The sequence below is a fragment of the Catharus ustulatus genome, chromosome 18, assembly GCF_009819885.2.
Source record: "Catharus ustulatus isolate bCatUst1 chromosome 18, bCatUst1.pri.v2, whole genome shotgun sequence".
Lineage (NCBI taxonomy): Eukaryota > Metazoa > Chordata > Aves > Passeriformes > Turdidae > Catharus > Catharus ustulatus.
In genome coordinates this window covers 4724849-4748066 of record NC_046238.1, presented here as the reverse complement: position 1 = coordinate 4748066, position 23218 = coordinate 4724849, and the positions used below count along the sequence as shown (strand labels likewise).

Genomic DNA, 23218 nt, shown 5'->3' with positions numbered 1-23218 from the left:
TCTTCAGAGAAAGTGAGCTGAAAGCTTGAAATAAGCCATTATTAATATCAGCCTGAATCTGGGGAGAATATGCAGGGAGGGGGTTGTGGGTGAGGGATGTGGAGTGGAAGGGAAGGATCAGGGTGTAGAATGGCTTCTACCTTCCCAAGGGGCCCCACCTCTGAGCTGGGCTGGGGCCAGGTGGGAAGGTCTCCTCTGGCTGGGCACCAGGCTGAGGAATCTCCTTCCTCACCTGCTCACCAGCAGTGGCCTTGTGCCCCTGCCCCAGCCTGTGTGCACAGCTCCCTGCCTGCCCTGCCGCTCAGGGCATCCTCCAGAGCAGCTCCTGGGGCTGGGATGGAGTGGGAAGGGATGGAGTGGGAAGGGATGGAGTGGGAAGGGATGGAGTGGGATGGGATAATGTAGGGCAGGGATGGTGCAGGAATGGGATAATGTAGGGCAGGGATGGTGCAGACAGGGATGGTGAAGGCTGGGATGGTGCAGGAATGGGATGGTGCAGGGCTGGGATGGCGCAGACAGGGATGGTGCAGGGTTGGGATTTTGTGCAGCAGGCCCACAGCATCCTCTGCCCACTCTGGGGCAGGAGATGGGCACACAGCCTGGTCCCTGACCCCTCTAACCATGCAGGGGGACACTGCTGGCTCTGGACACTGTAACAGACCCCAGGGTTGGGTTCCAGGGCTCAGGACCGAGTGGAGGATCCCTGTCCCTCATTCAGGGACACAGTGCCAGCAGCTGCCTCCTCCAGCTCCCAGCCCCTGGTGGCACCAAGCAGGGAGCCTGCACACAAATCCTCCACCTCCTGTCTACTAAATCTCCCCTGCCTGTGCCTGCTGCATGACAGTCTCTCCAGCAGGCAGGAAATACGGGCTGGGTGTGGGAATTTGCAGCCACCCGGCTCTGATCAGCACCAGGCAGGGGTGAGGGGCCATGGCACAGCCTGGGGGGCTCAGCCTGGCTCCTTGCACTCCTTTCCCAGGAGAAGGGGATGGAGCCAGCCCTGCCTGCTGTCCCAAGGATGGATCTCCCATCCCACCTGGCTCTATCCAGGGGGTTCTGAGCCCCAGCTGGGTTGGGTCTGGCCGATGGAAGCTCTTGACATCCCAGAGGATGCAGCCCATCCATCCCTATCCCAGAAGGGGTTTTGGGGGTGTCTGAGCAGCCACCCCCGCCGGGGGTCCGTGTGCCAAGAGGGATGCATCCCCCAGGCCCCCGAGCTCTCCATCCCTGTGCACGGTTGCCATGGCAATGAGGGATGAAGGCTCCCTCGCTCCCTGGCGTTCCTCCGCACGGCCACGGCCGCTGCTGAAATTCTCGGCAGAGTTAATTGCCGGGGAGCCACCCCGTGCTCTGTGACAAGTGTCGTTCCCAGCCCATGGCTTGTCCTCCGTGGCACTGCACTGTCCCCAGCACTGTGGGGTGTCCCCAGGCCTGGCCCAGACCATCATCAGGCTGCTCCCACCTCTCCTAAACATCACCAGACCTCCACACACCCTCTCCCAGAGAGCCGAGGCATTTCCCACATCTAAAAAAAAAAAGTAATTAAATGGAAAGGTCGTTCTTATTTATTCTTTTGTTACACAACCCCCGAGCTACCAAACAGTGAAATTAAGTCTTGGAGTGTTTAATGAAGGATCAGGGAAAACAGCTCATCAGTTCAAACAGCCGTTCCCGGTGCAAAGGCACCACAGGGAGCGGGGCTGCTCCGCTGGGCACTGCGGGGGCACCGGGAATGCCCCGGGCACCGGGCAGGGCTGGGCACCGGGCAGGGCTGGGCACCGGCAGCGCCGCGGCCCCGTGCGCTCCCTGCTACACTCGCAGGGGAAGGATTTTTTTTAATAGGGCCCCATGGAGACATCAGAGCAATTTTCAAGGAGGTTTGAAGCCACCGGGAAGCTTATTAGATCCGTTCTGCAGAGTTAATTTGATGTTGGTAATCAGCGAGCAAGTTAAGCAGTTAAGGAGATGGTGGCTGCTGAAGGGTTGGGCTGTTTAGCCGCCTTGTAAGCAGTGGTTACTAATGAGAGGCTCATGAATAGGGATGAGGGATGATTACAGCGTGGAAAGGGCAGTCGGCAAACCATAAACCTAATTTTAATCTTTTTATTATCAAAGTCACGTTATTAATAATAGACTTTACCTTGAGACCGAGCTGCATCAGGCAATTCCTGCGCTCAGCAAAGCCCAGCCCAGGCTCTGGGAGGGGACAAGGATGGGAGCCACCATGATGTGATGAACCCCATGATTTGGGACCTTCCCATCAGCACAGGATGGAGCAGCAGGGACCCTCATCCACCCTCCTTCCCAGGCTGGTGCTTGGACAGGGGCACAAGGAGCCAAACACTGAGAGCTCCCTGTCCCTGTGCCCCAAGCACAGCAGCCCTGTCCCACCAGCCAAAAGTCACTGCCACGATGGCAATGGCACATCCCAGCTGGACACTGCCCCTCAGTCCTGGAAAAGGACAGTCCTAATTGTCTCCATGTCTAATTAATTGCAATTATTTCCTTATGGCACCACTGATACGGGCACTCGTGTAATGAGGCAGCAGCTCCTCTGTGAAATGCTGAAGCAAGGGATGTAGAACATGTTAAAAGATATTAATCTACAAATGAAAATGATTTTAATTGGATTCTGCTTTTGGGGTCGGGTCACTGCTCCATTTTCAATCAGAGTTGTCCAGTCAGCAAAGCTGCAGCACAGTCCTTTCATAGGGAAACAGCGAGTGGCTCGCAGAGGTTAATAGGAATGTTGGAAAATAAATAGGTTATTGATTGATAATAACAATAAGCTGACTCCAGTTCTACCTTGGTGACCTTCCCTCACCCAACTTAGAGAAAACTCAGTTAGCATCTAATTATGGATCGCCTCACAATCCCACATATTAATGAGAGTGTGGCAGCACGGGCCTGGCGCTGCTCCCGGTGGAAGGAACAGCCCAAACGTGGCTGATCCCAGAGAAACCAGGATCTGGGATCCCTTGGCATGGAAAGGAGCTTAAAGCCCATCCAGTGCCACCTGCACGGGCAGGGACACCTTGCACTGTCCCAGGCTGCTCCAAGCCCCATCCAGCCTGGCCTTGGACACTTCCAAGGGTGAGGCAGCCATAGCCAGGACTTCACCACCCTCACAGGGAAGAATTTTCCCCTGATACTCAATCTAAACCTGCTGTCTGACAGCTGAAAGCTTTGTCCCGGTGCCCAACCAAGCCCCTGCCTTGTTCTGCAGGGTGGAAGAGGAGAGGACGGCGGCTCAGGGCTCTGTAACTGATACTTTAATTGCTTCAAGACGTGCCAGGATGTCCTGCCTTCAGCTCCAGCTTCGCTCAGTGTTCCACATGTGACTCTTGGCTCTGCTTGCTGTAAGATATGGAGTAGACAGAGCTAGCTGGGAGAGAAGAGGGTTGAGATGGGCACGGATTGAGTTAAGGAGGGTTTTCCTTGCCCAAGGTGAGCAGCCACGACCTGCTCTCCCATAGGCACAGGCTGGCAGGGTGTGACAGCGGTGATGCCCACAGTTAGCGAGTTTTCCCACTTAAGGTGGACCAAACACCAGCTCTGTTCCTGTGCCCTGTCCCTGTGAGGTGTTGGGGACAGCAAACACATGATGCTTCCCGGGATAAAGCTCCAGGATCTGCGAAAAACCTGGATAAGTGTGTGACTGTGGTGAGCACAGCTACATTTGCCTCCTGGCTGAAAGGAAGGGAGGGGGGGATGGAGGATCCGTGGGGATTTTTAATGTCCTATTTGTAGAAGTGGGAAGGGAGGCACTGAAGCTCCCCGCGCAGTGCAGTGCAGCCGGAGGTGGGGACACGGACCTGCCCCCTGTGCTGCCTCCCTCCGGCTTCCCTGGCTCCCTCGGCAGCTCCATGGCCAGCGCTGGGGCATTTGGGAAAGGCACTTGGTCATTCCCGATCCCTCTGTGACAGAGAGCCCCGCGCTCCCCAAAATTCCCCGGCTCCGTTTCACAGAACCGCGGCGCAGTTTGGTGTAAATGAACATCATTCCTCCCTGTCAACGCGGGCTGGGGGCACTGCCTGTGACACAAAATAAAAAATAAACTGGGGAAATAAACTCGGCATTTGGTTTGCTGTCCTCCCGCTCGGCCGGGATCAGCCGGGAGGGGACGGAGCCGGGACCCCTCCCCACAGTCGGGGGTGTCCAACCTCCCCCTCCGGAGAAAGGCGACAGGAGCCGTGTCCTGCTCGCTGTGACCATCGTGTCCAGGCTGGATCGCAGAATGATTTGTGATGAAGCTCATTCTCTCCATTTCCCGGCCATCAGCAGGAGGGACACTTTCGGCTATTCCACATCGCTCCAAGCCCGTCCAGCCTGGCTCTGGACATTCCAGCCGGGCCGTGGCTTTCCTGGAGCACGAGCTCCACCTGCCGCCCTGCTCCGAGCCCGGCCCGGTACCGGCGAGAGCCCCGAACCCCCCTCAGCCCCCGGGACTGCAGGCTCGGTCCGGCTGGGAGGCAGCCTGGGCTCCGTGTCCTCCCTGGGCAATGGCACCGTGTCCCCAGAGCCACCAGCCGGGGGTTCCAGGGATTTCCCGAGATTACCCACCCTCCTGCGCCCCTCCTGCCCTGCCCAGCACAAATCCCCTTCTCCCCAGGGCCCCTCCGGTCCTGTTACACCCGCGGTGACCCCGGTCCCTCAGCAGGATGCCGAGGTGGCCGCGGTGAGAACGTCCTGTCCTGGCCCCCCCACATCCCCACGGGAGCTGGGGCACCCCCAGCCCAGCCTCACACGGTTCCCCAACACTGCACAAAGACAGCAGACAGCGAGCTGGTTGCACACTTGCCATGTTCACAGTAGACATTACAGGCAGTGGGGACATCCTCGGGGCTGTGGGGACATCCTCGGGGCTGTGGGGACATCCTCGGGGCTGTGGTGATTTACAGGACTCCTGGCCAGTGCCCAGCCCCACCGTGGCTGTGCCCACAGAGCAGGAGCAGCCCTGACCAGCTCGGGCTGGAGCACCCTGGGCAGGACAGTGCACCCAGGGCTGTCCCTCTGCCCGTGTCACTGCTGGGGTGCCCTGGCCCCACGTCTGCCACCACAGCTGAAGGAGGCTCTGCACGTTCTGCCCCTCTGCACACAGCTCTGGGGACACCAGCAAAGAGGGATGGACAGACAGAGAGATCAATTCCTGCCAGCCACGGGAACTGGGGAGCAGGGACAGGGAGCCCTGAGGTGCAGGAGCAGAGCAAAGAACAACCTGGTTGTTTGGTGGAGTCTCTCTGCCCTCCTGCCCTGCTCTGAGGGGCCTGTGCAGGGTGACACTTGACAACTGCATCCTCTGGGCCATCAAGGTGACTTCAGGTGAGCAGCCTGGGGAGGTCCCTCTGTGCACAGGGGAGCTGCTCTGGAGCAGAAAGGGGGGTCTGTGGGGCAGGAAGGAGAGTTCCTGACTGGACTCTGACAACTCCAGCCCAGGGCTTGTGATGCTCCTGTCCTGTGCCCCACCTGGCTTGTCCTCCTGTCCCATTCCTGTCCCTGTGCTCCCTGCTGTGCCCTGTCTCCCCCTTCCATCAAACACAGCAGCATCAGCCCAAAAACCCGTCCTGGTGCCAGCCACGAGGAGGAAGGGGAGTTGGGGGATTAGTGGGAGGTTGGACAGACAGAGTTTGGTGGGGAGGGGACCTCATCAGCCTGAGAGAGACCCCCCAGCTGAAGGAGCAGGTGGGGTTAGAGCCTTGCAGGGATGCCAGGGGAGGGGCAGTGCCATGGGGCCACCCAGGAGACTCCATCCAGCTCTGCCTTGCAGTGCAGGCAGGAGAGCTGCTGTGAGGGGACAGTGACATCAGGCAGTGACAGTGACATCAGGCAGTGACAGCAGCTGGGCTGGGAAGCCCTCGACTTGGGAGCAGGGAGCACAAGGCAAAGCCAAGAGAGAGCAGCCAGAGCTGGGCCCTGCCTGGATCTCTCCCCTGCCAGAGCTGCCGTGACCTTTGGTTGAGGGGTGCTGTGTCCCCCAACAAACACAGTCTGGGATGTCCTCACGAGCCAGCCTGTCCCTGCCAGCAGCACAGGGCCACCACCCTCTGCTGGCACGCAGGGCTTGGCTGGTCATGGCAGCCCTGAACCTCTCAGTGCCTTTCCATGTGCCAAACCCACAGCAGCAGGCAGAGCCTGGACCCTTCACCCTGGCAGGATCCCTGCAGAGGCCAGGGACATTCATCTGCTGACAGACAGACAGAAAGCCAAGCTGTGCTCTATCACCTGATGGCAGAGCCTGCTGTGACACACACTGCCCTGGCTGGGGCCAGGGGACCCTGCAGGTACCGAGGCACGGTGACACAGAGCTGGGTTAGTCAGGGCCACGCTGCCAGCAGCGGCTTCCACATGCACCAGGCACAAGAGAAACTGTGGAGAGACAAAGGGGGTGAAGAGAGGAGCCCAGGAGCACCAATGCTGGGAGCAGCACGAGAACATTCCCCATGACAGGTGACCTGGGGCCTCAGGAGAGCCCCAAGCTCAGGCTCATGGCAATAGCTTCGCTCTGTGGCTGAATCTCTTTGCAAACTGGGTTTGCTGGGCCTCTGCAGCCATTGCTGGTCACTATTAATGTGTTTGTACTGTCCTAGTGCCACTCAGACTCTTTTCCTCGTTGTGCCATGTGAAATTTGTTGGAAAAAGGGCTAAGAGGGAAATACTAAAAGTGCCCCTGCCTGAGCATCTTCTTTCCCATGGTACCAAATCGAGCCAGGGATGCTCAGCAGCACAGAAAATCGGGTGCTGCAGGTGAGTCCAGGAGGAGCCACTGTCACTTGTCATGGCAAACAGCACCCGAGAGGCAAAGTGCAAAGAGAGTTGTTAGTAGCAAGAGAGAAACAGTCAGGGAGGATTAGTACAGTGGGAGCAGAAGTACAGGTTAGTAACAGAAGCAGGGCACTGGTCTGCCTTAGAGGACACACACACTGGAAGAGAAATGAAGAGAAAAGCAGCAATGGTTAGTTTGTTTAATTCAGTTCAGGAATGTGTTAGTAACAGAGATCTACTGGCTTAAAAAGGAACTGAAAAGCTTCTGCTGATAAAACCGTTTTAGGCTCCTAGTCAGCAACAGGCTCCACAGGCAGAGCTGGGCAGGGCGTGTGGGGAGAAACCCTCTCCTCGTGCTGCCGAGGCTGGAGCTGCTGATCCCCTCTGCTGCCTGGGCAGGGGCTGCTGATCCCCTCTGCTGCCTGGGCAGGGGCTGCTGATCCCCTCTGCTGCCTGGGCAGGGGCTGCTGATCCCCTCTGCTGCCTGGGCAGGGGCTGCTGATCCCCTCTGCTGCCTGGGCAGGGGCTGCTGATCCCCTCTGCTGCCTGGGCAGGGGCTGCTGTCCCCTCTGCTGCCTGGGCAGGGGCTGCTGATCCCTTCTCCTGCCTGGGCAGGGGCTGCTGATCCCCTCTGCTGCCCGGGCAGGGGCTGCTGATCCCCTCTCCTGTCTGGGCAGGGGCTGCTGATCCCCTCTGCTGCCTGGGCAGGGGCTGCTGTCCCCTCTGCTGCCTGGGCAGGGGCTGCTGATCGCCTCTCCTGCCCAGGGCAGGGGCTGCACATCCCCTCTCCTGCCCAGAGCAGGGGCTGCTGATCGCCTCTCCTGCCCAGGGCAGGGGCTACTGATCCCTTCTCTTGCCTGGGCAGGGGCTGCTGATCCCCTCTCCTGCCAGGACTGGGGCACCCTGCACAGTGCCTGACACCTCTCCTGCCCAGTGCTGGGCAGCCAGCCCTCTCTCTTGCCCCGCCTGTCCCTGCCTGTGCAGCCTGGCACCGACACCTGGCACTTCCAAACCCTTTTCCAGCTTTTCTGTTCCCTTTAAAGGCAGCGCTGCTGCCGCGGTTAGTGGGCGCGAGGCAGGGCTGCTGTGGGTTAGTAGGGCATGCGCTGGGCTGGTTAGTGGGTTAGTCCATGTGCCAGGGGCTGTGGCAGCCCCAGGGAGGCCACAGGGGTCCCTCAGGTTAGTAGGTTAATATTGGCAGCATGCAGAGCCAGGCCTGTCAGCAGCAGGGCTCTGGCTCACGAGAGCAGGAGGCGTTTTAAGGCTTTGACACTTGGGAAGGTGTTAGTGGAGGGTTCAGCTGGTGTAACAGAGCCTGTGTCTAATGGAATGTTCAGCAGGCTCTGCCCCTCTGATCCCTGCCAGGGAGGTACCAAAGGCCCCAGCAGTGAGTGTCCCATCACAACATGATCTTCCCACCCCTGGGAAAGGTGACAGACAGGGTGCACGGAGGACAGAGTCCCAGCAGTGCCTAAAGAACTCTAAAGGAGCTGGGAGAAGCAGAGAAGGAGGAGGTGAAGGAATCACTGCCAGGGTCTGGGGTAAGGCTCCAGCAGAGACCACGACAGGTCTGCACCAGGCTCCCACTGCATGTGCAGGGAGGAGGAAAAGCACCATGGAGCAGAGGAAAGGTGGCCCACAGCTCAATTGGAAGCTGCCTCTCCATGGGGCTGAGCAGTGCTCCAAGGGCTGCAGGAACACTGTGCCCCAAAAAACAGGGCTGGGACGGGGCACACAGGAAAGCTTCTGCCCCGTGTCCCTTTGGGTCACCTCCTCCCACAGCACGAGCTCCTCTGGTCCCCAAGAGCTTTTCCAGTTTGTAAGGCTGTAACACCTGCCATGAGCTGTGCCTGCCCTCAGCCCCCAGCCCACTGCACCCCTCACCCTTCTGGCTGTGTGGGGCCGAGTGGCTGCCTGGGGAGGACATGGGGACTGCTCATGGGGCCACTGCAGAGGTCACAGGAGGAGGATTCACTGCCCTTCTTCCTCCCCAGGGTGCTCCACAAACTGGGTGTTTCTCCAAGGGGAGCACAGGCAGGGTCCTGACAAGACACGGCACCGCCAGAACAAAAAGCACCAGGACTTCACCCACAGGGAGAAGGGCAGGATCAGTGGGGACAGAGTCCCTCTGGGGATGGCCATTGTGTCACCATGAGGAGCTGGCACTCCCTTTTCCTTCTCCCTCCTCCTACACTGTGCCCATGGAAGGGGACAGGCCTAGGGGGGAGCAGTGGGAGGCAAGGACACCCCAGCACCTCGCAGGGAAAGCACGTGCACGCGCAGCCCCGTGTCCTCAGGTGTCACCACCGCGGTCTCCTGGGCTCTGTCCCCCGCAGTGGCCGGGCTCGTGGCTCCACGCCATGGCAGAGGGTGCCAGCGTGCTCTGCTGGGGCCAGCCCGGCTCTGGCATCGTGTGATGGTCGTGATGGCAGCTCCTGAGCCTGGCTCCCTCCTGGATATGGTCAGTCTGGCCAGGCAGGAGCTGGTGCTGTGCCCCTGGGGCGGTGGCACTGAGGAGCAGAGATGCTGTGAGCCCCTGGGCTGTGGCAGCCACCCCCTCCCCACTGCTGGGCACACGTGGGTGACACATCCTCTCATGCAGGTGGCACTGGGGATGGTGTGAACCCCTGCACCCCTCTGGGGCCTGGGGAGATCCCTCCAGGGGATGGGGCCCTGAGAAGGAAGGCTGGTCCCGACTGCCCAGCACCCTCCCTGCTCACAAGGGGTGGAAGAGCACGGGGCTGGCACTGCAGCCCCTCCCCAAAGTCCTACCTGTGGTCGCCAGCTACAGGAGTGCTGTGCAATGTCCCCTGTCCCTGGTGGCTCTGTGCTGTGAGGGCAGCGAGGGGACTGTGTGAACAGACCTCAGGTCAGTCATTAGCAGCTGCAAAAGAAACAACCAACGCAGCAAGGCAGAGAAACAGGGCACCGTCCTCAGCCCAGCCCAGCCGAGCTGGCAGGAGGGCTGGGCACACACCTTCCTGTCCCTGTCCCCTTTGCAGAGTGGAGGAGCTGAACCAGGCACAGGGGGGCATCGGAACCACCACACCAGAAATGGTGGCAACGCCCCAAACTGTCCCTACCTGCTGCTGGAATCCCCACACTGGAGGCAGGGACTGATTACCACTGCCACTTCTGCTGCCACCTCTGTCCCTGTGTCACCGGGACCCAGGCACTGGTCAGACTGGGACTATTGGCGGTCACAGCCGTGCTGCGGTGGGTGCTGCTCCATCTCCTCGGGGATTTGGGGATAAATGCCCTGCCCTGCCCTGCCCTGCCCTGCAGGTCCCGGGGGAGCGGGGCCGTGATGACTCTGCAGTTCAGCTGCGGAGCCGCTCCTGCTTCCCACGGCTCATTGTCACCGCACGCCGCAGGCGCTGCCGGCAGGACAGTCCCTCCCGTGGGGACAGCACGTCCAGGCGACATTTGCAGCCCAGCCGCGGTGGGGCCGAGCAGCGGGAATGAGCTGCGGAGATGCCACCGAGCATCTGGCAAATGGATCCCCTGCCTGGATCCGAGAGGGAGGTGCCTGTGGTGGGGCAGCAGGGACGTGATGGCACCAGGATGGCCTCTCTGGCCTGGGAGTGAGGGAGACAGGGAGGGAAAAACAATTTTGTGCAGACAGGACCCACCTAAACTCATCTTGGGCGTGAGCTTGAGCTGCCTCTGCCACACGCGTGGGTGGCACATCCAGGCCCTGGGGGGCTGGACACCGAATTAAATGGGGGCTAAACCCTCTCCTGGAGTGAGGAGGGAGGGAGGGAGAGGAGCACAAGCTCCACTGCAGGCAGGAGCAGGGAGATGAGCTCACAGCAGGCATGGCACTGCCGGGAGAGATCCCAGATCTCTGGGATGTGGCATCCGGGCACCCTGCCCACATCCCAGCGGGGTGGCAGGACAACCCCAGCCCTGTGCCCTGGCAGCGCTGCCCGACCCTCGCTGCCATGCAGCAGAGCCCAGGCTCCGGTGCTGCTGCAGTGGTGCCAGGCGCTGCTGCCTTTGTCTGCAGCTCTGGGGCTGGGCAGCCCGGCAGGAGGGGAGTGTGAGGGTGTGAAAAGCTCCTTGCAAGCCCACAACGCCTGAAAATCTGAATATTTCTGGCGTCCCCCTGGCTCGCTGGGCAGGACCTACCCGCACACACAAAAGGCTGCGAGACAATGAGGGAGAGAGAAAATGGCTCCGCAAGAAGAGCATCTGCCAGGTTAACTCTGAGGGGAAGGAAAGGCTGTGCTGTGCCCTGGGGCTGCTGGCCCCAGCCTTGCCTCTAACCCCGCCTAGGATCATCAGCTTTAGGAGAAAATGGGTTTTTTTGGCTACATTTTGGCTACAAATCCTCCCAGGAGCATTGAAAATCAGGCAAGAATCCATTTACCTGGCAGAAGCCCTATTCTTGATGAGGATTCTGGAAAAAAAAAAAAAATACAAACAAGCGGTGCAGCAGTTAGTTCTGATTTGGGCAGGGGGCTGCAGGCGGTGTCCGAGGGGGGGCCAGGCTGCCCAGTGCTGCCTCCGGACCGGGATCACCGGGATCGCCCGCCGGGCCGGGATGTGGCCGGGAAGGCGCTGCGGGATGCGCGGCTGCTCCTGCCCTAACAAAGGGAGGGGGCCCGGGCTGCCCCAGCCTGGCACCCCCAGGGAAGGGGGGGTCCTGCCGAGGGAGGCCTCTCCTTGGGATTATTTATTACCAGGGAATAATATATTGAGAAGGGAGCTATTTTTTGGGTATGGAGAGGTGGCAGCAGCCGCGCCCGCCGGCTCCGCACCTCCCGGAGCAATGCCCGCAGCATCCCCCGAGTCCCGGGGTGACATCGCCCCCCGCTCCCCCCCGGAGGTGGGGGCAGCCCCCGAGCTCCCCAGACCCCTCGGAGCCCCATCCCCGTCCGCAGGGAGCGGAGCCGTGTCCGCGGTGCGTTACCTGCTCCCGGGGGGCCGGGCTGGGGCTGGGGGGCGCCGGTTCCGCTCGCTCCTGCCCGCCGCGCCGCTCCTTTGTGCTGGAGCTTTCCCAGAGCATCCCTGAGGAAGAGGCGGCCAAGCAAACTCCTCCTCCAGCAGCCCCCGGCCCCCCCGGCCCTACCTACGGCGCAGGAGGATGCTGCAACTCGCATTAAATTTTAATGCTGGAAATGCGGCCGAGTCACCTTTTCCCCGCAGCGCTCCCAGCACCGCTCCCGCATCACTGCCAGCGCCGCTCCCGCATCATTCCCAGCACCGCTCCCGCATCACTGCCAGCACCGCTCCCGCATCGCTGCCAGCACCGCTCCCGCATCATTCCCAGCACTGCTCCCGCATCGCTCCCAGCACCGCTCCCGCATCACTGCCAGCACTGCTCCCGCATCACTCCCTGCACCTCTCCCGCATCGCTCCCAGCACCGCTCCCGCATCACTGCCAGCACTGCTCCCGCATCACTGCCAGCGCCGTTCCCGCTCCCGCATCACTCCCAGCGCCGCTCCCGGATCACTCCCAGTGCCTCTCCCGCATCACTGCCAGCACCGCTCCCGCATCGCTCCCGCATCACTGCCAGCACTGCTCCCGCATCGCTCCCAACACCTCTCCCGCATCACTCCCAGCACTGCTCCCGCATCACTCCCAGCACCGCTCCCGCATCACTCCCTGCACCTCTCCCGCATCACTGCCAGCACCGCTCCCGCTCCCCTCACCGCACCTCTCCCGCATCACTGCCAGCACCGCTCCCGCATCACTCCCAGCACCGCTCCCGCATCACTCCCAGCGCCGCTCCCGCATCACTCTCGCTCCGCTCCCTCATCGCTCCCCGCACCGTTCCCGCACCGTCTCCGCACCGTTCCCGCTACGGGAGACCCCGAGGACCCCTTTGCCACGACAGCCGCCGCAAAAGCCGCTGTCACCCCCTCCAGGACATCGTTGGCCGCGGTGTCACAGACTCCCCACAGCCACGGGTGTGACCCAGGGGACGCGGGACAAGGGGCGCGGGCAGGAGCTGTCGGGCACACCCCTGGGGACGTGCCGGGCCAGGCTCAGTGGTGACGGATGGCAGACAGACCAGCCGGGCTTGGGGACACAGCCGCCTCCGAGGACAGCCCCCCACGCCGGGGACAGCTCCAATCCCATCCGGGGGTTGTGACAGCCCCTCCTCAGCGCTGTGCAGCTGCTGGGTCCCGCATTGTTCTCCAAGTCCCCGCCGGGTCCCCGGGGAGCCTTGGTCTCGCCGCCAGCTGCCCACCGTGCCTGGCCATGTGCTGGCCCCGCTCCCGGACCCCGCGTCCCCCCAGGGCTCTGGAGCTGTGCAGGGACAAGGGGGGGTACTCCAGGACGGGGGTGCAGCCCAGCTGTGGCTGTGGAGCTGACGGGAAGCTCTGCTCCTCGGGTTTCCCTGGATGCTGGGACGGGTTTGCCCTGGGGCGCATGAGGGTTTAATTCAGCCCATCCCAAAACTTTTTGTTTCTTCTTCTATTTTGCTTTTTTAATTGTGATTTCCTGCGGAGAGAATCCCTTGCTGGGCAGCATTTCCTCCGCTGGTGGCCTTGCTGCTGCAAATGTCATGGATGGGACATTTTCACCACATCAAACCTTTTCTCCAGAGCTCTTCTGAAATGAGCAATTTTTCCAGACCAGCCTTTCCCTGCTGCATTTCCAGCTTTGGCTGCACACTGGGTGTGCAGGAGAGAGGGCTGGGTGCAGGGGTGTGTGAGAGGGCTGGGATGGACACAGGATGTGTATGCATGCAGGGAGAGGTGCGCATTTGCTTGATCCTGGCAGGTGCTGGAAGAGCAGATGGTATCTATGGGCTGGTGGGATGTGGGGGTCCTGCAGCCAGGCAGAAAATTTCCCCTCCAGCTCATCCCTACCCCCGCAGAGCCCCGCTCTGCCCCCGAGAGTGGCATCACGCACCCCCATGGCCCTCACCCCCAACTGCCAGCGCCGCCTTGGACAACGAGTCTTTATTTATTTGTCCCCGGCGCCCCGCGGGACAGACGGACGGTGCCCGGGCGCGGGGGCTGCGGCACCGCGGTCACTGCTGGACCCTGCGGATGGACTGGACCTGTCCCGTCTGCGCGTGGGACCCCCACTCCCGCACGTGCTTGTACTCGCCCGCGGGGCTGTCGCTCTCCAGGAGGTACTGGAAGCCCCGGTACCCCGGGTACTGCGAGCAGACCCACCTGCGACAGAGCAGAGAGCGGCGGTAGCTCGGGGCTGGCGGCACCGCGGGAGGGTCCCGGCAGCTGCCGGAGCATCCTCGGCTCGGCTGCGTGCCCCGGCGGTCCCGGCAGGCTGCAAGCCCCGGTACTCACGCTCCGGAGCGGACAAGGAAGGAGCCCACGGTGCTGCTGCCCCAGCCCAGGGCGGGCAGCGAGGGGCAGTCGTCGCTCATCTCTGCCCGCTTGCCCTGGAAGTTCTCCTGCTCAAAGAGCATCAACCTGCTCCGTCCGTGGTCCTGCGGCCGAGACGGGCACGGCTTTGGCACTGCCACCCTGTCCGTGGCCAGATGGGCTCCGGGGGCCGCCCCGCGGGGCGAGCCGGGGCGGGGGCACTCACGGCGCAGGCGATGGGGCGGAAGGAGCACATCCTCTCCACATGGTAGGCATTGCTGCCGCTCCACGCCTCCCAGCACGGGTACTCGCCACGCTCCAGCACGAACTGCTGCCCCTGGAAGCCGCAGTGCTCGAAGCCTGCCCACCTGCCGGGGCGGGAGGGGTGAGACCCCCGGGTACACCGCAGCGGTGCCCAGAGGAGGCTGCTGGGCTAGCAAAAGGCACTGGAGGCCTCCATCCTCCAACCCCCCTGCTATCCGTGGGGTCCCGCAGCACCGTGGGGTGGCAGTGCCCCGGGACCCCCACTCACGCCCCGCTCTCGATCTTGCAGGAGCGCACGGTGCTGAAGCCGTGCTCCAGGGTGCTGTAGCAGTCGGTGGTGAACTCGTGCTTCTTGCCCTGGAAGAAAGGCTCATCCCACACCACGATCTGGGGGGGATAGAGGGAGTCAGGGGGCTCTGGGGGTGCCGAGGCCCCGAGCAGATTCTGCAGCCCCATTCCTGGGTGTTCACAGGGCACGGTACTGCTCCTGCCCAGGCTCCCGTACCTTCCAGAGACCGGAGGATTTCTTGCAGCGGTGGGTCATGGTGGCTCTGCCAGAGCACAGGAGAAGGGGACAGTTAAAGCTGCCTCTCTGCCCTGATGGAAATGACCTCAGGAGGCCACGCACATCCCTTCAGCAGCAGTGTGGGGGACAACAAGAGGGCTGCTCCATGCTGGAGCGGATAAAGAGCTCTGTGGCTCTGCCTGCTCGGCCAGAGCTGCCACCAGGGCCATGTGGAGCAGCGGGCACCTGGCCCAGTGGGCACCTGGCCCTGGCAGACATCCCTGCCCGTGCCCAGGGAAACTCCTCCTCCCACTGGCAGCTCCCTGAGCCAAAGCCCCGGTGCTGGCAGGCGGTGCAGGCAGGGCAGTGCTGAGCTGTGGAGCGGCTGCGTGCCCACGCTGAGCATCAACACCCTGCCACTGCCACAGGCAGGGACAGCCCCCGATTCCCCAATCCCCAACCCCCACCATAGCTCCCGGTGCCGAGGAGAGGTCTAGCCCCAGATCTTGGATGCTCCTCCGCCTGTTCCCACAGCTGCTCGCTCCCAGGCCCCAGCCATGGGCACGGGGCAGCTGCCCCAGGCTCCAGCGCTTACCTGGGGTGAGGCACTGGTGCCCAGGGAGGTGACATGTCCGGCAGCCTCCCGCTGGGTTTTTATAGCCTCCAGATAGAGACAGAGCCCAGGGGAGCATTACTGAAACCCCTAACTCAGCACATGGCGGGGAGGAGGGACCGGGCAGAACAAAGGCACCGTGTCAGAGACGCTGATGAGCCGGGACGCCGAGCTGGCCCACCGGGCACAGGCTCTGACCCCCGCCCCACAGCTCCAGAGCCGGGGCATCGCCCCCAGGCTCTGCCATCGCTCCTGCCATGTGCCCTCCCTGGCGTGGGGCTGGGCTGGGGCCGTGTCCCGGCTCTGGCAGCGCTGCCTGCGCTGGGGGCACAGGGAGGTTTCCTCACCCGTTTCTGGGAAGTGGGAGGAAGGACACGTCTCCACTTGCTCTCCCTGCAAGGGCAGAGCAGCGCTCCCCAAAATCTGGGGCAGCTCGTTGCAGGTTGGGCACACAACAGCCATGGAAACCATAAGGAGTGGGGATCAGGGACATGGAAAGTGGTGATGGGGGTTTGCAAAGGCACGGGAGGAACTGGAGCTGCAGGTCACGACTTGGGAAGAGCTGCAGCAGCCTCCTGCCTCTGTGCACTGGAAAGTCTGCTGCCACCACATTTTGGGGACCTAAACACCTTCCAGCTTTGCTCACAGTGACCCACACACCTCCCAAATCATCCCAGGGTGATGCCAGGGCTCCAAAGGTCGGGCAGAGGCACCTACCCAGCCTGCTGTCAGAGCAGGCAGCAGGCAATAGAGGCTTTGAGCCCAATGGGAAAACCCGTGTTCCCAGGGAATGCTGCATTTAGGGACAGAATTAGCCAGAAAACTGCCAGGAGGCTGAGCCAGAGTTCCCCTCACACAGCTGCAGCAGGCCCGTGAGCACCCTGGGGGAGGCAGAGCACGGCAGCTGGGGAGGCTCAGCACAGCCGGCTGCCCCAGGGCACAGCAGGGCTGCACGGGCTGTCCCTGCCACCTGCAACCCCAGCAAAAGCCCTCTTGGCTCTGGCACAATTTGTCCCCGGCCTCTCACTGTGGCCTGAGCTCAACTCAGCTCATGCTGTCCACCAGCACAGTGACCACCACTCGCTCACTGTCCATGCCATGTCCTGGCAGCAGGACATGGCCATTGGAGCCCGAGCTGTGCCCTCATGGTGGCACTCAGTGCCAGGCAGGGGTGCAGCAGCAGGAGATCTGTGGGCAGTGGGACTCACCAGGGCAGAACAAACCCTTGTGCCCGTCACAGTCACACTGTGCCAGCTCTGCTCTGTGCTGCTGGGGCAGCTCTTTGCTGTGCTGGAGCTGTGCATCCACAGGCTTCACCCATGCCAGGGAGGGGTGGTGCAGTGAGGGGCTGCACAGGGCACAGGGTCCATGGCAGGGCAGAGGTTTTGTGTCTGAGAGTCTCAGGAATGGCCAAGGATCGATCCCTGCTGCCAGCCTGCCACAGCACTGGTTCAGGGGTGCTGAGTGCTCAGTAATGAGCAAAGCGCCCACAGGAGCAGAGCTCGGCCCCTCCGAGCTGGTTTTCCAATGTCCAGGTTCAGAGGTGCCGGGGGTTGGGAGGGGAAGCAGCGTCAGGAGCAGGGGGTGGGTGAGACCCGCTGATTAATGCCCAGGAGGCACAGGGGAGGCAGCTCAGGGAGAACACCCACGCTGGCTCTGGGAGGAAGAGAGGGCAGGTTAAATTAGAAATCTGGATAAAAACCATGGAAACGAGTGCAAATTGAAATCCTGAATCATAAAACGTTATCCAGCATCAAGGTGAGAACCAGACTGGGCCAGTGCCCAGGGAAATGGGGCAGCAGACCCTGCACCCAGCCACGTCACGGGCACAGCACACCTCCCGAAAAACTCGGGAAAAGGAGCATCAATACATTCTTTTTATTCGGGATTTTGCACAGTAGCCCAGAGGGTGTAGCTGGATCCCACCACGGCTGGGTGGCACACGAGAGGAACAAAAGAGGAGGGCAGCACACGGGGCTCTGAGCCCTCTGCCCGCACACCCTCGGGGAGGCACCGCTGGTGCTGGATGCTGCGGGAAGCTGGGGGTGTTGGACAGCGGTGTGGAGGTGCAGAAAAGCTGATCAAAGGCTCAGAGGGACTCAGGGGAAAGTCCCTCCGAGGTGCCATGGTGTGGGGGAGATGTGGCACCAGAGGCTGAGCTGCTGCAGGGACTGGTGCCAGTGCATCGCCAACCAGTCACCCCAGGACCCTCCTGTGCCAGCCAGGCAGAGCTGACGCCTCAAAACCATGAGTGTGGTGGTGACAGAGCCAGGCGTGGTACAGGGTAACCACAGCACAGGGAAAATGGGCTAAAAAGCAGAGCAAGAGCCCTGCCAGTGAGCAGGGACGTTCCCAAGGGAGAACAAAGAGTTTTCAGGCACTCGGGTGGTTGGGAAAGTGTCAGCTCCGATTACACATCGTTCTGGAAAAACCTAACTCCTGAAGCATTTCAGAACACACAGATCTCGTTTTCTGGCATCTCCGGGCAGCGCTGCCGGCCCTTGCGGGCACGGAGTGATGCTCAAAGCGAGAGGTTCAGTGTTTGGAGGGGACAAACGGGCCGGGCACGGCGGGGCTGCCGCGCCCTCCGCGGTGACAGCAGCACGGGAGCGGGGGGTCACAGCGGGCCCGGGGTGTCACAGCGGGCCCGGGGCCGGGGCTCTGGGCAGGGGAGGTGTTCCTGTGGCGGTGCCGGCGCCGGCCGGGCCGTGCCAGGGCTATATATGCCCTGCCGGGGCGGCCGCACGCGGGGCAGCGGGTGCCGGGCGCGCTGCAAAGTGGCACGGTCAGGTCTTCTGTTGTGCCGGGGGCACAAAGGAAAGTGCTGGGTTCAGCGGCTGGGCACGGGGCCGGGGAGAGGCTTCCAGCTCGCCCAGCGCTTTGCAGGATGTGATGACTGGGCGGCCGCGCAGACACTGATGAGCTGGCAGTTCCTTTGTGCGCCCGCCCGGGGGTCTGCCCTTGCCAGGCTATAAAGTGGGGGCCTCGCGGCGCCCCGAAACACAAGCCCGCTCACTCCAACAAGAAGCAGCAGCTGCCCAGGTAAGAGGACGAAGTCCCCGGGCACCGGGCTGCAGCCGGACCCGAGGTGGGGAGAGGGAAACTCAGGGTCTAAGCCGTGGCCACCACTGTGGTGGTCACGTCTGGGAGCACCTTTGTGCCTAGCATCCCACCGCCCTCCATTCCCCGGGGAGCTGCTGGTGACACTCACCTGTGGGGCCACAGCAGGGTGCCAGCTGCACCAGGGCTGTCCCCTTCCCACTCCTCACACGCTGCCCCGGTGCCCCCCGGGCTCCCAGGTGCACCCCATGCAGGACGTTCCTGGTGCCTGGCACAGCGTCAGTGGGCACCCCTACAGTGCTGGGACCATGGACCATCCTGGACTCCAGGACCTCCTGTGATCCCCCTGATGAAGGCAGGAAAACCTTCCAGCAGCTCCTCTCCTGGCCCTGCCCACCCACCCCATTGAGAGTCCCCACCCAGATGTCACCATTGCTGGGGTGGGTCATGGGTGCCCACATCCATGCCTGGCTCTAACCTTCTCCTGGTGCCCTGTCACAGACTTGAGCCCACCACCGCGATGTCTGAGACCACAAAACCCGCTGCTCCCAGCCAGGCTGCGGATGAGAAGGAGAAGGCGGCTCCTGCGCCAACTCCATCCCTCGACCCTGCTCCTGTCGCAAACAGCAAGGGCGAGGAGCCCTCCCCAGAAGCCTTCAGGGTAAGCCCTGTGCTCCCCACGCGCAGGGACCGCTCGGGGCTGAGGGACAAGGGCAGCATCTCTGGGGCAGGAGATTGTTCTGGGGGAAGGAGCATGGAAGTGTGGGTGATGCCATCCCTGCTCTGTCCCTCTGACAGCAGGAATGGGATTTGGGCAGCTGCTGCAGGAGGAACAGTCTGAAGGTTCCTTAACCAGGACAGCTTGTTGGGGACTGCAGGCTCTGGAAGTGCTCTCCTCTTGGCTGTGGTGCCAGGGCTGGCTGCTGTCACCTGCTCCCTCTGGCCACCCCCTGCATGCAGGGGTCCTGTGGGGAGGTGAAGGGGACACCAGGGGTGACAGGGCCAGCACTGAGTTGCCACAGTGATGCCAGGTCCATGTGCCAATGAGGCACTGCAGCAGGGCTGGCATGGGGGACCAGTGATGCAAGGGCCCCGGTGACACCGAGCCAGGTTGAGAAGGCCACAGCACAGAGCACCTGGAGAAGCAGCTCCTTCCCACCAGTGTGGGCACCGGCAGCAGCAAATCCAGGGGCAGGATGAGGCCATCGTAGAGCAGGAACTGCTGCTGGGGGGAACCTTCCTGTGCTCAGCCTGTGCTGGGCATGCCCATGCTCAGAGCCCAGCCCAGCACGGGTGGGCACCAGACCCCAGGAGCTGCAGGAAGGCTTGGAGAGCCGAGGGGGACACGAGGAGCTTTGGGGTCACACAGCAGCAGCCTGAGCATGCCTGTCCTCATCCCACCCTTTCCTTGCACCCCCAGATCGTTGTCTTCGACCAGGAGAACTTCCAGGGCAGGCAGATGGAGTTCACTGCCGAGTGCCTGAACCTGGCTGACCGTGGCTTCGACCGGGTGCGCAGTGTCATTGTCACCTCTGGACCGTAAGTGACCCCAGCCGCGGAGGGGGCTGTGTCCCTGGGGATGTTCCCTGGGGATGTTCCTGGTGGGTGGGGACACGGGCCTGGGGGCACTCCAGGCACAATGTGACGTGCAGGGGCATTTCCCTGCTGCCTGGGCAGAGCGCAGCAGGGCCAGCACAGGAGCAGAGCGGGCATCCCGGATCTCCTTCAAGGAGGACAGGAGGGCCAGCACGGGTGGGAAGGATGCCAGGGATGCCAGGACCGTGTGCAAAGCAAAAGGCATCAGAGGCAAAGCCAAGGGCTGAGGAAACGTGTTTATCATTTCAGCCACCTGGAGCTGTGCATGGAATACAAGGGACCTGCAGATTTTAGAGAAGTCAAGGTGAAGTGAGGTGGGATCCTTGGACCAGGCTGGAGCAGGCAGGGACGGGCAGGGACAAGCACACGCCTGCATCCAGGCAGCTGAGCAGCAACAAGGGGGCTGGGCAGGTCTCAAAGCCGTGGGAACAGTTGACACAGGCAGGGACAAAAACGATCCCCAAAGCAGATAACTGAGCAGACGGATGATCTCCATGTTGAAAGAGCATCCCACCACACTGTGCCTGGCTGGGAACAGCGTGCCCAGGAATGCAGGGGGGCTGGTAGTGCTGAGGGGAGGATGCACAGGACATGGCTTGTCCTGACAGCATCCCTGAGGGACCGGGAGGGTGACCTGGAATGACACCATGCAGCACTGATGACTTTTTTATTAGGAACCCAGAATATTCAACTCTTCTTGAAGCAAATGGGGGTTGAAGCAGCCTGGAAGGGGTTCAGATATGATACCTGGGAAGATGCACTAGACACAGAGGGTGAAATTGGGAGGACAAAAAACTTGGGTGTCATTGGGATCCTTAGAAGCTTCTTGAGAGTAATTGATGGGGCTCTGCACCCAAAAATGTGCTTAGGGAAAGATGAAAGCAAAACAACCAAGCTGAGCTTTAGCAGTCAGCTTGAAGCTGTGCAGCCTGGGGTACCTGAACACATCTCCCGGCATCTGCAGGAAGAGCTGTTTTGCAGGGAAAGGGGAAGCAGCCAATGCAGGACTGTTGTGGCGCTGGGGGCTTCTGAGCCCCCACACCCATGACTTCCCCAGCACTGCAGCACCTCGTGGCTCTGCTAAAGAGGTGACACTGCAGCTGAGTGAGCCCCACGCTCGGCAGTGGGACGGGTGCCAGCGCTGGCTGGCGCTGGAGCAGTGAGGCGTGCCAGGATTACACAGCCCAGGCAGGAGGGACAACAGAGTCCTGAGCTGACTCTGTGAGGTCACCAGCTGTGCAGGGGTCCTGCTGCTCCCCAGCTGAGGAAGAGGAGCACTGTAGTGCCTGCTGCAGGTTTGGACACACACACCAGTGAGTTTCCAGCCCAGAGCTCATGGATCAGAGCTGGCTCTGCACAGGCCACAGCACCTGGGCTGGGAGAAAAGTGGGAGCAGCGTGTTGGGGCCACAGCCTTATTGGAGACCCCTCCACTGTCCTGCAAGCTGGCTGAGCAGGAGGGGAACTGCTGGGTGGCACCTGACCCCGCTCTTTGCCCACCTCTCTCCCCAGCTGGGTGGCCTACGAGCAGGCCAACATGCGTGGGGAGATGTTCATCCTGGAGAAGGGCGAGTACCCTCGCTGGGACACCTGGTCCAGCAGCTACCGGAGCGACTGCTTCATGTCCATGCGTCCCATCAAAATGGTGAGTGCTGGGGAGCAGAGAGCCCCAGGGCTCTGCCTAGGGCTGGGCTGTGCTGCTCGATGTCTTCCTGCAGCAAAGCTCCAGGGCTTCAGCCACACTGTCCAGCGCTCTCCCTCTGTCTTCCCCAGGAGGCTGAGGACCACAAAATCTCCCTCTACGAGTCTGCTGACTTCAAGGGCAACAAGATGGAAATCCAGGAGGACGATGTGCCCAGCCTGTGGGCTTATGGTTTCTGCGACCGCGTGGGCAGCGTGCAGGTGCCCAGTGGAACGTAAGCTGGGCTGCAGGCAGACAGAAAGCGCTGCATGGCTGGTTTGGGTGGCATGGTTGGTTTGGGTGCTTTGGTGTGACCCGTCCCCCAGGGGTTGGTGCCCAGCACAGGGAGCCCCCTGAGCGCACACCAGGCGTGTGGTTGCTCCCTGGAGTGGCCGATCCAGCTCAGGTGCCCTGTGTTTGTTTTTCCCACAGTTGGGTCGGGTACCAGTACCCTGGCTACAGAGGCTACCAGTACCTCTTTGAGACCGGAGACTTCCGACACTGGAACGAGTGGTCTGCCTTCCAGCCCCAGATCCAGTCCATCCGCCGCATCCGGGACATGCAGTGGGACCAGAAGGGCACCTTTGTCACCCCCGACGCGCCCTCCGACTGAGCGTGCCGCCTGCTAGCTACGAGTCCCGGGCCCCGTGGGGCACCCCCGCCTCCCCTCGCGCTCGCCTGCCCAGCACTTTCCTTGTACATTGCACATTCCCTGGATGTACTCTACCTTGTGAGGCAAATTAAAAAAAAACCAGAAGATTAGAACTGCTCGGGGGTCGGTGGTGCATGAACGCGGCTCTGCTCGGCCGGGGTGTGCCAGCCTTGTGCTGGAGCGGGTGGGACACGGTGGATGGAGGGTGGTTTTGTCAGGGAATTGTTCTCATTCAGGAGCTCTCTGGGCTGGGGCTGGGACACAGGAGACGCTCGGTGTGGGAGAAGGGGGTGGCAGAGACCCTGCAGCCCAACCCCACCATCCCCCGTGGGGACACTCTCAGTTGGGGGGCTCAGGGTGCCCCGGGAGCCGCGGGGGTCCCTGCCGGTGGGATCCACCTGGGCACTAACGAACAGCCGAAAATGCAGTCAGTCAAAGACCAATTCACTTCCAAGCAGTTTTTTTCCCCCTCGGATGCTGTCCCTCCCCACTGGGCATTTCTTTGCGGCCTCATTCCCCCTTCCCATCCCGTTGTCTCCCAGTGGGGCCGCTCGGGCGGCATTTCCCTGCCGCCAATTAGCGACGGCGGTGATTAACTACACCGATAGCAGTGACGGCAGCGCTGCACACTGGCAGCACCGGGAGCGGGGATAACGGTGAGGCCGCGGGCAGCGCGGTGCGGAGCGCTCCCGGTGACTGGCGGGGACGGCCGGTACCGGCACGGGGACGGTCAGGGACACGGGTTTGGGTTCGGGTTCGGGTTCGGGCTCGGTCCCCCGGTGCCGCCCGGTGCCGCCCG

General features: G+C 61.9%; 2 protein-coding genes across 2 annotated transcripts; one reads left to right on the top strand and one right to left on the bottom strand.

Moving 5' to 3' along the window:
• Positions 1 to 13751: 13751 nt before the first annotated feature.
• Positions 13752 to 14857, bottom strand: CRYBA4 (crystallin beta A4). The gene is made up of 5 exons (XM_033076074.2): positions 14819 to 14857; positions 14582 to 14700; positions 14276 to 14417; positions 14032 to 14174; positions 13752 to 13899 (listed from the first exon to the last, which is right to left on the bottom strand). The coding sequence occupies exons 1-5, from the start codon at positions 14855 to 14857 to the stop codon at positions 13752 to 13754; spliced, it is 591 nt and encodes a 196-aa protein (XP_032931965.2).
• A 3544-nt stretch (positions 14858 to 18401) lies between these two features.
• Positions 18402 to 22387, top strand: CRYBB1 (crystallin beta B1). The gene is made up of 6 exons (XM_033075939.1): positions 18402 to 18473; positions 18993 to 19152; positions 19912 to 20030; positions 21599 to 21731; positions 21860 to 22002; positions 22200 to 22387. Exons 2-6 carry the CDS (start codon positions 19012 to 19014, stop codon positions 22378 to 22380), a joined length of 717 nt encoding a protein of 238 aa, XP_032931830.1. The 5' UTR covers positions 18402 to 18473; positions 18993 to 19011; the 3' UTR covers positions 22381 to 22387.
• Positions 22388 to 23218: the final 831 nt, after the last annotated feature.

What these genes read in the sequence shown, in the direction of transcription:
- CRYBA4 (XM_033076074.2), bottom strand. Translation starts at nt 14,857, where the DNA reads ATGACCCACCGCTGCAAGAAATCCTCCGGTCTCTGGAAG. An exon ending in TGCAAGATCGAGAGCGGGGC is followed by an intron (nt 14,418 to 14,581) that starts GTGAGTGGGGGT and finishes CCGCCCCGGCAG; the next exon opens with GTGGGCAGGCTTCGAGCACT. An exon ending in TTCCTTGTCCGCTCCGGAGC is followed by an intron (nt 13,900 to 14,031) that starts GTGAGTACCGGG and finishes GCTCTGTCGCAG; the next exon opens with GTGGGTCTGCTCGCAGTACC.
- CRYBB1 (XM_033075939.1), top strand. Translation starts at nt 19,012, where the DNA reads ATGTCTGAGACCACAAAACCCGCTGCTCCCAGCCAGGCTGCGGATGAG. An exon ending in CCTCCCCAGAAGCCTTCAGG is followed by an intron (nt 19,153 to 19,911) that starts GTAAGCCCTGTG and finishes TTGCACCCCCAG; the next exon opens with ATCGTTGTCTTCGACCAGGA. An exon ending in GTCATTGTCACCTCTGGACC is followed by an intron (nt 20,031 to 21,598) that starts GTAAGTGACCCC and finishes CTCTCTCCCCAG; the next exon opens with CTGGGTGGCCTACGAGCAGG.